The sequence below is a fragment of the Cherax quadricarinatus genome, chromosome 88 (assembly GCF_038502225.1).
Source record: "Cherax quadricarinatus isolate ZL_2023a chromosome 88, ASM3850222v1, whole genome shotgun sequence".
NCBI classification, from domain to species: domain Eukaryota; kingdom Metazoa; phylum Arthropoda; class Malacostraca; order Decapoda; family Parastacidae; genus Cherax; species Cherax quadricarinatus.
In genome coordinates, this window is record NC_091379.1 from 17124318 (window position 1) to 17139516 (window position 15199).

Here is a 15199-nt window from a genome sequence, read left to right on the forward strand (position 1 = left end):
AGGAAGCCTAGGGAACAAATGGATTTGACAGTTTAAAATAGGAGAGGATAGTTATTAACCCCTTGACTGTCGCAACCCCCAATCTTGAGGTGTTTCCTGGTGTCGCAAAAATTTAAAAAAAAAAATTATTTTTCTTATGAAATGATAGAGAATCTTTTCCCGATTGTAAAGACACCAAGAAAACTAAATTTGATGGAAAACTGACGGAATTACGCTCTCGCGAAGTTAGCGACCTCGGCGATATTTACAAATCGGCGAGTTCGCCCAATTTGAGCCCTATTTTCGGCTAATTCCCTTATTCCAGTCAACCAAACTCGTAGCTATTTCTTCAGAACTCCATGTTTTCTATCGATTGAGTACAAGAAACTGCCCATTTACCGATTTCAACTACCCAATAACGTGGTCAGAAATTTGCAGTTTGGCCAATTTCACAAAAATTAAAAAATATGACAATTTCAAAATAAGGACCAGAATGAATAATGCAGACATTCCTGGCTCTAAAATAACATTTTCTTTGTTCATCATTCACGTCTCCAGGCCCCTCTGATATTACTCTTGCTTTCTATTTTGAATTTTTATTCAAACAAAAAATAGAAGATTTACTGTTAGGCAGACTACTGCAATATTGTAATAATTGTATAAATAACATCAACCCATTCATGAATGCATATTAGAATGGCTATTTGGACATTTATTGGACAATGACATCATTTGTTTACTTTTGAACATCGGCAAAAAACAAACATTTCCCGTACTTTGAGCTCCATTTCCAGGTTCTTTTTATAGTAAAATCAATCAAAATCACCTCTATTTCTATAATATGTTTTCCATTCTATCAAATGAGACCAAGAAAACGAGAATACAACCATAAATGCTATACGAAAATAGACCACAAATTCGGCATTTTAATTAAAAAAACGGTCGGAGTTTTTTTTTCTCATTATGCACTGCGTGCTCCAGGAATTTTTTTATATGGTGCACACTGACCACACAGACCCATTCTCTCACATGTGGGCCTACCAGCTTTCTCCTGCTTGATTTGAAGCCGCTAGAATTTGAGTATATATACGTCAAACACGGTACCTCGTAAGATGTATATATATGGCCGCGACAGTCAAAGGGTTAAGAGAGTGGTGAAGCAATGTAAAAAGAGAGCAAATGAGAGAGTGAGTGAGATGTTATCAACAAATTTTGTTGAAAATAAGAAAAAGTTTTGGAGTGAGATTAACAAGTTAAGGAAGCCTAGAGAACAAATGGATTTGTCAGTTAAAAATAGGAGAGGAGAGTTATTAAATGGAGAGTTAGAGGTAGTATTGGGAAGATGGAGGGAATATTTTGAGGAATTGTTAAATGTTGATGAAGATAGGGAAGCTGTGATTTCGTGTATAGGGCAAGGAGGAATAACATCTTGTAGGAGTGAGGAAGAGCCAGTTGTGAGTGTGGGGGAAGTTCGTGAGGCAGTAGGTAAAATGAAAGGCGGTAAGGCAGCCGGGATTGATGGGATAAAGATAGAAATGTTAAAAGCAGGTGGGGATATAGTTTTGGAGTGGTTGGTGCAATTATTTAATAAATGTATGGAAGAGGGTAAGGTACCTAGGGATTGGCAGAGAGCATGCATAGTTCCTTTGTATAATGGCAAAGGGGACAAAAGAGAGTGCAAAAATTATAGGGGGATGAGTCTGTTGAGTATACCTGGTAAAGTGTGTGGTAGAGTTATTATTGAAAGAATTAAGAGCAAGACGGAGAATAGGATAGCAGATGAACAAGGAGGCTTTAGGAAATGTAGGGGGTGTGTGGACCAGGTGTTTACAGTGAAACATATAAGTGAACAGTATTTAGATAAGGCTAAAGAGGTCTTTGTGGCATTTATGGATTTGGAAAAGGCGTTTTACAGGGTGGATAGGGGGGCAGTGTGGCAGATGTTGCAGGCGTATGGCGTAGGAGGTAGGTTACTGAAAGCAGTGAAGAGTTTTTACGAGGATAGTGAGGCTCAAGTTAGAGTATGTAGGAAAGAGGGAAATTATTTCCCAGTAAAAGTAGGCCTTAGACAAGGATGTGTGATGTCACCGTGGTTGTTTAATATATTTATAGATGAGGTTGTAAGAGAAGTAAATGCGAGGGTCTTGGCAAGAGGTGTGCAGTTAAAAGATAAAGAATCACACACAAAGTGGGAGTTGTCACAGTTGCTCTTTGCTGATGACACTGTGCTCTTGGGAGAGTCCAAAGAGAAGCTGCAGAGATTGGTGGATGAATTTGGTAGGGTGTGCAAAAGAAGAAAATTAAAAGTGAATACAGGAAAGAGTAAGGTTATGAGGATAACAAAAAGATTAGGTGATGAAAGATTGGGTATCAGATTGGAGGGAGAGAGTATGGAGGAGGTGAATGTATTCAGATATTTGGGAGTGGACGTGTCAGCGGATGGGTCTATGAAAGATGAGGTGAATCATAGAATTGATGAGGGGAAAAGGGTGAGTGGTGCACTTAGGAGTCTGTGGAGACAAAGAACTTTGTCCTTGGAGGCAAAGAGGGGAATGTATGAGAGTATAGTTTTACCAACGATCTTATATGGGTGTGAAGCATGGGTGATGAATGTTGCAGCAAGGAGAAGGCTGGAAGCAGTGGAGATGTCATGTCTGAGGGAAATGTGTGGTGTGAATATAATGCAGAGAATTCGTAGTTTGGAAGTTAGGAGGAGGTGCGGGATTACCAAAACTGTTGTCCAAAGGGCTGAGGAAGGGTTGTTGAGGCGGTTCGGACATGTAGAGAGAATGGAGCGAAACAGAGTGACTTCAAGAGTGTATCCGTCTGTAGTGGCAGGAAGGTGGGGTAGGGGTCGGCCTAGGAAAGGTTGGAGGAAGGGGGTAAAGGAGGTTTTGTGTGAGAGGGGCTTGGACTTCCAGCGGGCATGAGTGAGCGTGTTTGATAGGAGTGAATGGAAACAAATGGTTTTTAATACTTGACGTGCTGTTGGAGTGTGAGCAAAGTAACATTCATGAAGGGGTTCAGGGAAACCGGCAGGCCGGACTTAAGTCCTGGAGATGGGAAATACAGTGCCTGCACTCTGAAGGAGGGGTGTTAATGTTGCAGTTTAAAAACTGTAGTGTAAAGCACCGTTCTGGCAAGACAGTGATGGAGTGAATGATGGTGAAAGTTTTTCTTTTTCGGGCCACCCTGCCTTGGTGGGAATCGGCCAGTGTGATAATAATAATAATAAATTGTTCTCTCCATATACTTCTCCCTCCTTGCATCACCTCTACTCTGTAAAAACCTCTCATGTGCTAACTTTTTCTCTCTTAATACTCTCTTTACATCATCTTTTCCACCAATCTCACTTCTTCTCTCCTGCACGCACTTTCCTGTAACCACAAACTTCTGCTGAACACTCTAACACTATATTCTTAAGCTTACCCCATGCATCTTCTACCCCATTGCCTGTATTCTCACTATCCCATCTGTCCTCCAACAGTTGTTTATATCTTACCCTAACTGCCTCCTCCTTTAGTTTATAAACCTTCACTTCTCTCTTACTTGCTGCTTCCATTTTCCTTGTATCCCATGTACCTTTTACTCTCATTGTAGCAACAATTAAAAAGCGATCTGATATATCTGTGGCCCCTCTATAAACATGTACATCCTGAAGTCTACCCAATAGTCTTTTATCTACCAATACGTAGTCCAACAAACTACTGTCATTTTGCCCTACATCATATCTTGTAAACTTATTTATCCTCTTTTTTCTTAAAATATGTTTTACTTATAACCAAACCTCTTTCTATTCAAAATTCAATCCCTAAAATGTGGTATATAAAATTTTTATTATTGAATACATAAACCATATTGTATCAAAACCCATATTGTTCAAAACTGTATTATATAAGGTATTATTGTATGCAACATTTACAGTGCCCCAGAATGAACATTGAGACACTTATGCAACACATGGGAATGGTTTTCAAAACCATACATCACACAGAATGAACATTATTATTATTTTTTCAACAGGTCAGCCATCTCCCACCAAGGCAGGGTAACCCCAAAGAAAGATACACTTTCACCATCATTCACAAATAATCACTTTCTTTGCAGAGGCGCTCAAGTACGACAGTTTAGGTGTCACGTGAAACAGCCAGTATCCTAAACTACTCCTTTATAGTGCAGGCATTGTACTTCCCACCTCCAGGACTCAAGTTTGGCTAACCGGTTTCCCGGAATCCCTTCAAAAATATTACCCTGCTCACACTCCAACAGTTCGTTAGGTCCCAAAAATCATTAGTCTCCATTCACTCCTATCTAACACACTCACTCATGCCTGCTGTATGTCCAGGCCGTTTGCATACAAAACCTCTTTTACCCCCTCCATCCTTTCCTAGGATGACCTCTACCCCTCCTCCCCTCCACTACAAATTTATTCACCCTTCAAGTCATCTCTAAATGATTTAGGTAGCAGGTTGGTAGACAGCAACCACCCACGGAGGTACTACTCCCCTGCTAAGTGAATGTAAAACGAAAGCCTGTAATTGTTTTACGTGATGGTAGGATTGCTGTTGTTTTATCTGTCTCGTAAACATGCAAGATTTCAGGTACATCTTGCCACTTCTACTTACACTTAGGTCACACTACACATACATGTACAAGCATATATATATACATACCCCTCTGGGTTTTCTTCTATTTTCTTTCTAGTTCTTGCTCTTGTTTATTTCCTCTTATCTCCATGGGGAAGTGGAACAGAATTCTTCTTCCGTAAGCCATGTGTGTCATAAGAGGCGACTAAAATGCCAGGAGCAAGGGGCTAGTAACCCCTTCTCCTGTATAAATTACTAAATTTGAAAAGAGAAACTTTTGTTTTTGTTTTTGGGCCACCCTCCCTCGGTGGGATACAGCCGGTTTGTTGAAAAAAAAAAAATCTACACTTCCTCCTAATTTCCACACTACCAATTCTTTGCATAATATTTACACCACACATTGCCCTTAGACACAACATCTGCACTGCCTCCTGCCTCCTCCTTACTGCAGGATTTACAACCCATGCTTCACACCCATATAAGAGTGTTGGTACTTCTGTACTTGCATACGCTCCCTTCTTTGCCTAATTATTATTATTATTATTATTATGCTTATTGCATCTTCAACACTAGTGAGACACTCTTCGTGATTCTAATGTACCTGCACGCCAGCACTATGTGTAAGTTTATTTAGGTACAGGTACATAAATAAGTACAATTATCAGAGTATATGTACGTATATATAAAATATGCAATAACTTTAAAACACTTGAAACTTGGAAAGTTTTCAGATGCCAACATAGTGAAGCAGGAACTGTATAAACAAATTTTTTGTGGGTATAATTTGAAATGTCGACATTAGTGAAGAGCCATAAAGCAGTGCCCTCCTGTATGCTTAATCATAGAATCTTATGGTCAAATTTTGATTATTTCTTTTTTTGCAGGTGGACTCACAAGACCGTGATGTGATACTTGGAAGCTGTGACACAAGTCTGGAGTGTGACTGGCAACTCTGTAGCGGTGACCGAGATTATGTTTTGTTTGATGAGAAAATCGTGGAGGATCACCCTCAGAAAGATTTAAAGAGGAAATCTGGTGTTGATCTCCTGGACATTGTAAGTGTACAGTATTTTGACGGCTCGTGGACACTGACTGACGTGGCTGATCTCTCTGGTGTAACTCTTGCCCAGCTCAAGGACAAGAATCCTTCTCAGGTAAGAACTCTAAACAGTTTCATAAACTATAAGTTATTCTAATTCAAAATGTAAGTGAAAATATTTCTAAACACCAATAGGTTTACCTGGAGTTTACCTGGAGAGAATTTTGGGGGTCAGTGCCCCCGCAGCCCGGTCTGAGACTAGGCCTCATGGTGGATCAGGGTCTGATCAACCAGGCTGTTACTGCTGGCCGCACGCAAGCTGACATACGAACCACAGCCCAGTTGGTCAGGTACTGACTTTAGGTGCCTGTCCAGTGCCTTCTTGAGGACATTCAGGGGTCTATTGGTAATCCCCCTTATGTATGCTGGGAGGCAATTGAACAGTCTTGGGCCCCGGACACTTATTGTGTTGTCTCAGTGTACTCGTGGTGCCCCTGCTTTTTATCGGGGGAATGTTGGATCTCCTGCTGAGTCTTTTGCTTTCATATGGAGTGATTTTCGTGTACAGGTTTGGTACCAATCCCTCCAGGACCTTCCAAGTGTATATTATCATGTATCTCTCTCGCCTGCATTCGAGGGAATACAGATCAAGGACCTTCAACCATTCCCAGTAGTTTAGGTGCGTACATAGACTTTCTATTTATCACATCAAATGTTTTCCACTGAGGTAGGGTGACCCAAAAATGAAGAAACACTTTCATCATCACTCTTCCCAGAGGTGTGTTGATACTACAGTTCAAAAACTGCAACATATCTCCACACCCTCCTTCAGAGTGCAGATACTGTACTTCAGACCTCCAGGACTTAAGTCTAGCTAACTGGTTTCCCTGAATCCCTTCATAAATGTTACTTTGCTCATACTCCAACTGCACATCAAGTCATAAATACCATTTGCCTCCACTTGCTTCTATCCATCATGCTTGCTGGAAGTCAAAGCTCCTCGCATACAAAACTTCCCTCCTGTACTGCATTCTCTCCAAGCCTTTCCAACTTCCACTACAGATTTTTATGCTCTCCAAGTCATTCTGTTATGCTCCATAATCTCTAAATATCTGAACCACTTCAAGAAGCCCTCCTCAGCCCTCTTGAAAAATACTTTTAGAAACCCCACATCTTCTTGTAGTTTCCAAGCTACAGATTCTCTGCATAATATTCACACTGCATATTTCCCTCAGACATAACATTTCTACTGCCTCCGGCCTCTTCCTTGCTACAACATTCACAACCCGTGCTTCACGCCTAATTTATATTTACAACCACTCAATTTGTCATTGCCTTATTAATTAGTCTTAAGTCTGCCCGAAATGCTCTGCATATTAAGGGGCTTTCTGCATGCATACCTAATGTCATTCACCTCTGTAGTCCTATCCACGGTTCCAACGAATAAAAGAAGTGCTTTTCGTTGTGTAAAGTACATACACAGTATACATTGTTCATAAAAGATAAGGTGGCTTTGAAGCCACTGTACATTGCCCTGAGCTCAGTCTCGTGATGCAGGGGATTATGCTTTATCATTATGCTAATGTCAACACTACTGCTTATTTATAAGAACATAAGAAAGGAGGAACACTGCAGGAGGCCTGCTGGCCTATACTAGGCAGGTCCTTTACAATTCATCCCACTAACAAAACATTTGCCCAACCCAATTTTCAATGCCACCCAAGAAATAAGCTCTGATGTGAAAGTCCCACTCAAATCCAACCCCTCCCACTCATGTACTTCTCCAACCTAGATTTGAAACTACCCAAAGTCCCAGCCTCAATAACCCAACTAGGTAGACTGTTCCACTCATCAACTACCCTATTTCCAAACCAATACTTTCCTATGTCCTTTCTAAATCTAAACTTATCTAATTTAAATCCATTACTGCAGGTTCTCTCTTATAAGAACATAAATATGACATAATAAACAATATAAATACCCTAAAAACATGGTAAATACTGCAGAATGAATAATTGGCATAATACCGAGCGGTTCGACGGAGGTATGAAGATGATATGGGATACAAGTACCATCCTCCTATCCCTGTTTTGGGGGCTTATATTAGAGAAAACAAAGTGTAACACAGGGCTAACTGTGATATACACTTGTAATGCATCATAACACTGAAACAAAAAAGCTATTTTCTCTACATAGATTATCATACATAGCAGCCTATGTGTAGAGAACCTAGGATTACCCAAAAAAGTGACTTATTTCCAGTACCTGGCTTGGGCTTGCCATGTATGATTTTTGGTAAATATTTTTTTCTCAGTTGTTTGTTGGGCTATCTTATTGAAATTTGGGCAATATATGATGGAAAGATGCTTCTTAACGTACACCAAAAATGAAAAAAATTGGACCAAAAATAACAGAGTTCACTTCTCAGTCATTAGCCACCTCTTAGTGGTATATTTTACAGAAATAGACATGATTTTGATTGGTGTCACGACAAAAAGAACCTTGAAATTGAGCTCAGAGTAGTAGAAATGTTCGATTTTTGCTGATGTTCAATGAGCTTTCTTGTGTAAGTAAAGTTGGTTAACTTTACTAAGTGTATTCTAACCTAACCACTCTGTAATCCTGCAAACTCAGTAATCCTGCACACTACAGGTCCCAATGATGCCAGATTTGTGATGGCGGACCTGTACTATAAGCAACATTCTTCTTCTTGATTTGCCGGTACTCTCCCAGCCTGGATCTTTTCCAGATGGTGATGCGGCCTTGGCTCCTTGTCATGGGAATATCTGAGACCTATGTCTCCCATGGGAGGAAGTACAATTACCTTCTCATCTTCTGGGACCAACTGTCCCCAGGCCTAGCCCCATTCCCTGCCCTCACAGGACTTGTAGGGAGAAGCTAGGCTTGTGGTCTGCCTTCTTCCCCGCCCCAGGGGGCTCGTGGGAATGGCAGTCTTGTGAGTTGCAGGTGGTAGCAAGCTAATAAGTAACATTTACAGTACTGTAATGTAAGCAACATTTACAGTAGGTCTCCTACTTAACACTAATGCATTCCTGAAAATCATTTGTTACTTGAATGCTTGAAACCTTGAATACAGTGGACCCCCAGTTCACGAAGCCATCAGTATCCGATAAATCCGGTATCCGAAGCATTATATTGCAAAAAATTTGCCTCGGTTCCCGTTACAAAACCCGGTATGCGATAGGATTCGTACGAGACGTGTTCAGTGTTTACAAGCCAGCCAGTGTGCACGCATCTAAGGATACATTCGGTACATTCTATATTATCCATATCACTGTTTTTGGTGCTTGTTTCTGCAAAATAAGTCACCATGGGCCCCAAGAAAGTTTCTAGCGCCAACACATCGAGACCAAGGGTGCTAATGACTATTGAAATTAAGGAAATGTGTGCAAAGTGGCTTGAAGTGCAAACCTTTTTTGATGAAAATCACCCTGACACGGCTACTGCAAGCCGTGTTGGCAACCTGTACACTGACTATGTTGTGAACCATTTTAAGAAAGTCATAAAGGAACGAGAGGTACAGGCCTCTATGGACAGATATGTTGTGCGAGAGAAGTCAAGTGACTCTCAAGCTGGTCCTAGTGGCATTAAAAGAAGAAGAGAAGTAACCCCAGAAAAGGACTTGCTACCTCAAGTCCTAATGGAGGGGGATTCCCCTTCTAAACATTAAAAACTTCGACACTCTCCCCTCCTCCCATCCCATCAATCATCACCAGATCTTCATTAAAGGTAAGTGTTAATTATTCTATTGTGATTATTCTATTGTTATTATTGTTATTATAATTATTATATTGCATTAAACTTAATATATCATATGGTAAAAGTTTTTTTTTTTCATACTTTTGGGTATCTTGCACGGATTAATTTGATTTCCATTATTTCTTATGGGGAATATTGATTCGCTTTCCGATAATTTTGGTTTATGATGAGCTCTCAGGAACGGATTAATATCGTGAACCGGGGGTCCACTGTATATGTGGTCTATAGACACTCGTGTTAAATTCAAAGATGCATTCCTAACCCATAATATTATGCACCTAATTTCATTTTTAACACACCAGCCATCTACCCTGAAGGTAGGGTGACCCAAAAAAGAGAAACATTTTTACCATCAGTCATCAATCACTGTCATTCCAGAAGCATGTTGACATCCCCACGCCTCCTTCAGAGGGAAGGGGAGGGGATGTTGTAAGGCAGTGCAGTGCAGTTTTGTACAGTGCAGGCAGTTTACTTCCCACCTCGAAGACTCGAGTCCAGCTAACTTGTGTGTCTACATCCCTTCATTAATGTTACCTAGCTCGCACTCTGACAGCACGTCAGGTCATAAAAATCACTTTCCTTCACCCTAATACACTTGCACAAGCTGTTTGGATGTCCATGCCCCTAGCTTGGTAGGAAGGTAGGTTGACAGGCAGCAACCACCCAGGGAGGTACTACCATCATGCTTAGTGAGTATAAAACTGAAACCTATAATTCTTTACAATCTTGGTTGGATTGCTGGTGTCTTTCCTTTGTTTCATAAGCAAGATGACAGTTATGTCTGACTACTTCTATTTACACCTAACTCATACTACACAGGCAATTGTGTATGTATATGTAAATGTTCATTTTTCTTTTTGGGTCACCCCACCTCGTTGGGATGCAGCAAAAAAATGTACACAAGGTGCTCCTCAACCTAAGATTGTGTTACATTCCGATGAACCCATCGCAAGTTGAAAAATATCATAAGTCAGATGTGGATATATAATAAATAAGTAAATAAATAACTACTGTCACTGAATCCTAAAATTCAGGGGCCAGTGCATTAACCACTGACCTGTAAATTTTAGAGCTTCCTTGCCATGGGTTCAAACCCAACCCGTTCCGTGCTTTGTTTACAGTTGTGTTGTTATACTTGCCTCACTGATTCTTAAGTGAGACATGTTTCTTTAGAAAAATTAATCTTTATTTTCAGAATGAGAGTGCCTGGGCCACTGCTGTAGCACTGGCATTGTTGGAGAGCAAGTTTAACTCAGTACGTGATGAGTGGAGTCTCTTGGCCAACAAAGCTCGACTCTTTATATCCAACTCTGGTGAAGATGTGGAGGCTCTGTTCAAGGCTGCTCAGTTGTTCTTGGCAACACAACACCAGGAGTAGTCATATCTCAGGGTCTTTTTTTTTAAAAGAGGTTTTTATTTTAACTGCATAACTCACTTTTAAGGACAGATTTTTTTCTTTCAAATAATTTTCCACTTTGTGAATATATTAATAATTTGTTATTGGGGTTTCTTACCAAAGGTCCCCACCAGCATTTAGTAATGATGGATATTAGTTATTCTTGCCAAATAAGTTAATATACTTTTGTTGTGAAGCAGTGGCAGATACAGGTTATAAAGGGTCAATATTGATAACAATATCAATTTAAAGATGTTCAGTTGGTGGGGAGTTTTGCTCTTAATGGAGTAGCAAACCACAAATTAATAAAAATTATAACTTACCATCACAAGATTTTCCTTTCGTTTAAAGGAGCTTTGTGTGGGAGTTGTAATAAAGAGTTTTGCTACTCCAGGTTGGAGAGAGTAAAGCTGCATGTACAACCTGAAAGTTCACTCTCATTTTGTTGAAAGTTGTATGGTTAATTTTCCAGCTTTATATTGCCTATGGCATTATCTATGGTTGCCTCTGAGCTTACTTTTTATTGATTTACATGATTAGTTTGTTGTTTTTCCTCTCAGTATTGATATTCCTAAACTAATCTATAATGCTAATAGGTTGTGGATATTTATATGTTAATAAAATTGTTTGTTTTTCAATGTAATATTTTTTTTATCTCGCGTGTTTTCGTTACTTTTCTACATCCCGGCTAAAATCACTGATTTAGTAGTTTGTACCCATCCCCCCTCCTGTACTAGTCTGTTAATGAAAGAGTCCACTGTATTTATGTATACTGTATTTATATTTTGGCCAGTACAAGTTATTGAGGATTTAGCCACTGTGGTTGGTATTTCCAATATCCTGGAATCCTATAATACATCTTGCTTGGCAGGGAGAGATTGTTGGCTTAGGTTTTTTCAGCCAGTAACAATACAACACTGTATCCCTATATAATCTTGGGTTTCTGAAGTCTTAAACTACTGATACCATCATTAATATGGTTATTGTGACAATATTTATGTTTAGGTCCTCCAATAAATGTCATGGTCTCACCACCTAACTGCAGTCTTTTAAAAGAATATTTCTCATACCATGCCCGTAAGTCTGATTTTTCCCACAACCCTTGAGATCCTTTTTTTTTTTTTTATTATTATTATTATTTTTACCTATGCTTTTATGTTCATCCATTATTTTGTTGGTCAGTACATTGACATTAAGAGTGTATTGACATTGATTTTTTGTGACTGATTTTTATTTTTATGGATCATGGCATTTTTTTTTTTTTTTTGCCACTATTGGCTTTTGTGTCACCACTGCATTTGTAACCCCATTTTCTATGTGCCTCACTTGCTTATTGCCTTTATTTCTCTCTCCATTGCCTCTGTGTCCTACCTTTGCTTTTTATTCTGATGTTATTTGCTGATGTGTAGCACTACATAAAGCAGCATAATTCATATACAGCTGTTGTATAATCTTCCTGTCTTTTTAGTTTTGAGATACAGAATGAGAATGTATAAGATTTATTACAAAGTAGCAAGTTTTAGTTATACTCAGGATGGCATAAGGTTCTCTACATCTCACTGTGTGAAAGACTAGTCTAATAATTTAGTGTTCTTTCTCAACCTGTTATCATAGGACACACTTCCACTAATCCAAGATGGTGAACATTACTTTCTCTTTTAAATTACTTGTGTACTGTGAACCCCTTCACTTGATTCTCTCCATATTGTTTGTCTAGGGCTCCATACATCTCTTACTTGTGATCAACTTACATCAAGCCTTCTGTATCATATGTAGCATGTAATCTATATAAGAATCCTGGGAAGTATTATATGCATGATTTTTCCCCAGAAATGATTATCTACCTTATTTGTAAAGTTCCTATATTATGATTTTATTAAAGTATTCAGAATTTATCAGTGCAACACCTAGGTATCTATTAAATGATAATATTTTGACAACCAGTGACTTTTTCAGTTGAATGTAGAGATATATGATGAAGTAGATGATGAGAAAAATCAGTCCCTCAGCCTGGAAGTTGATGTTCATTACCATAGTCTTGATGACTGTTCAGTACTAGGACAATGAACTCCAGCTTCCAGGCTGATGGACTGATTACCCATCTTCTACTGTAATCTCCTAATAAAGATACCCAGGTGCTGCACATGTGTGTTACTATTCTTTATTTTGATTATTGTGTATCATTATTGCAGTCTATAAGCCTAAAGGTTGTATGTATACATATAGAATATATTATTGATTGTCATCCCATTGTTTTTGTATCCTAAATGTTATTTACTAATGAGTTCTGTGAACTGAGCCAGTGTTTAATACACAGAAGTGTAATAAGCACCAGCCAGTGTCTCATACATAAAGAAAATAAACAATAGGCAGAACACAATATTGTATACGTACTTGCATGCCTCACTGAAGGTGCCTAGATACAAAGAATTCAAGCTACTCTGCCACTGTATTAAATCTGCCTCACATTTCTTAGGCATTGTATACCCACTATGGGTTCAGAGTTCCTCCATGGATGAAATAGTAATACATATTTCATCATATTACTGTTTTAACTAAGTCGTGTGTCCTCATCTTACCTACAGCTTTACTTCTCTGCTGCATGACCTTTATGGATTTGCTGCTTCCCCATGATTATTATATTTGTTTCATCAGCATATATCACTAATGTCTTGGAATATTTTCATTTTTGGTAGTTACAACTAAATACACTAAGAATGGTTGCTTGATGCCAATGAGGAACTCTTTATCCAAGGAATTAGAGCTGTATGACCACTAGAGGCTTAACACTTCCCTATGAATATAACAACTAGATACTTTCCCATATTGTTTCAGTGGGAAACTTAAGATGCAGTCTTCAATTAACTGCACAAATTCTTTTGTCTTGGCAGCAATAATTTTATTTTTGTGATATTTCTTCTTAAGTCAGCTAACACAGTTTTTAGTGATTCCTGTGTTGGGTTTTGAGAGTTTGTTCTATGCAGTCAGTAAATGATCTCTACCTTTTCCAGCTCTCAGGTCTGTCCTGCCTTGATTGATGCTGTTGATACCAGTATTCTAAACTAATGGCACAACAGTAGTTCTCATTTTGAAGTTTAGTTGTGTTGCCTAAGTGACCAGTTTATCCTGTGAGAGGTAGGACAAGAAAGCAGTATCACAGAAATCGCAATGTGTGTGTATCGGACCTCACTGAGAACTGTTACATCACTAGAAAGAAATATTAGTCATTTCATATTTTATTTTTGCTTCATATAGTTAATGTACTCACCACAGTATCTGATGCAATCTCAAAAAAAAAAAAATACTTAAAAATATTGATGAAAACTGTGTTGTAGTCTCGTCTATAAAAAGAGTTCACTCATTTTGATAGTCCTCATTATCTATCCTGTCATCTTTCTAGCATTCTCAGCATTTGCCTTATTGTGTTCTCTAAATGATAAGTCATTTGACATTATTATATATTAGGTTTTTACATATTCCTTTAGTTCTACAAGATGGTCTTTTTGTGTTTTGCATCCAGTGGTCCTTTTGAGTTCTTCAGTAGTTGACATTTGTTACCATTGAACATAGTTATTTTCTGTTGCCCACTGGAAGACTTGTCATCTTCAATTTTTTTTTCATGTCTTATACCTAAGCAATTTTCACACTTACTCTACTACTGTCTGCAAGAGATGATACCAAGCTGTGACTAGTGTTTTTAAGTTATAATTATGAGGTGTCATATAGTGTTTATAAAATGTAGTGGCATAATGTAGGAGCAGGTAGAGCAGCTGCCCGAGGCAGCTTGGTCTAAATGGCAGCAAGAAAAAAAAGAAGGCAGTATAAAAAAAAAACTAACTTTTAAAGTACACTAAGTTTTGTGAAAAATTGCTGCACATCATACAGGAATGCAAATACACGCAAATACGAGCAAATTTTCCTCAAAAAGCGCAATACAGTGATCCCTCAATAATTGTCCGGCCTGAAAGTCGTCCATTTCGGAAATAGTCCTGTTTTTTCGTCAAAATATTGGCTCTGAAATGGTCCGGTAACTCGCTAATAGTCCTTCGTCCCAGACGCATATGCACGGTCTGAGCGGCCTCGGGCCGCCTCAGCCTTTCCTTCCCAGCCAGTGTGCCATTGTTTACAAGTGAGCGACGGTCCCCTCACGTGCTCCAGTGAAATATTTCATATTTCATTTATTTTAGTGCTTGCAAGTTATTTAAGTGCTAAATAAGCTACCATGGCTCCAAAGAAAGCTCCTAGTGCCAAGCCTTTGGTAAAGAAGGTGAGAAATACGATTGAATTTAAGAAAAACATCATTGAACAATATGATAGTGGCGTACGTGTGGGCGAACTGGTCAGGATGTATAACAAATCCCGTACAACCATATCTTCCATCATAGCCAAGAAAAAGGAAATCAAGGACGCTGTTGTTGC

General features: G+C 38.9%; 1 protein-coding gene across 4 annotated transcripts in view; it reads left to right on the forward strand.

Moving 5' to 3' along the window:
• LOC128698666 (von Willebrand factor A domain-containing protein 5A) overlaps positions 1–13025 on the forward strand; it is a 267556-nt gene extending 254531 nt beyond the window's left edge. For all 4 annotated transcript variants that reach the window (XM_070104010.1, XM_070104012.1, XM_070104009.1 and 1 more), the window contains 2 exons: positions 5450–5719; positions 10580–13025. In XM_070104010.1, the coding sequence (XP_069960111.1) occupies positions 5450–5719; positions 10580–10762 (453 nt within the window). In that variant the 3' untranslated portion in view covers positions 10763–13025. The remainder of the gene's footprint in view (positions 1–5449; positions 5720–10579) is intronic.
• The last annotated feature ends 2174 nt before the right edge of the window (positions 13026–15199 follow it).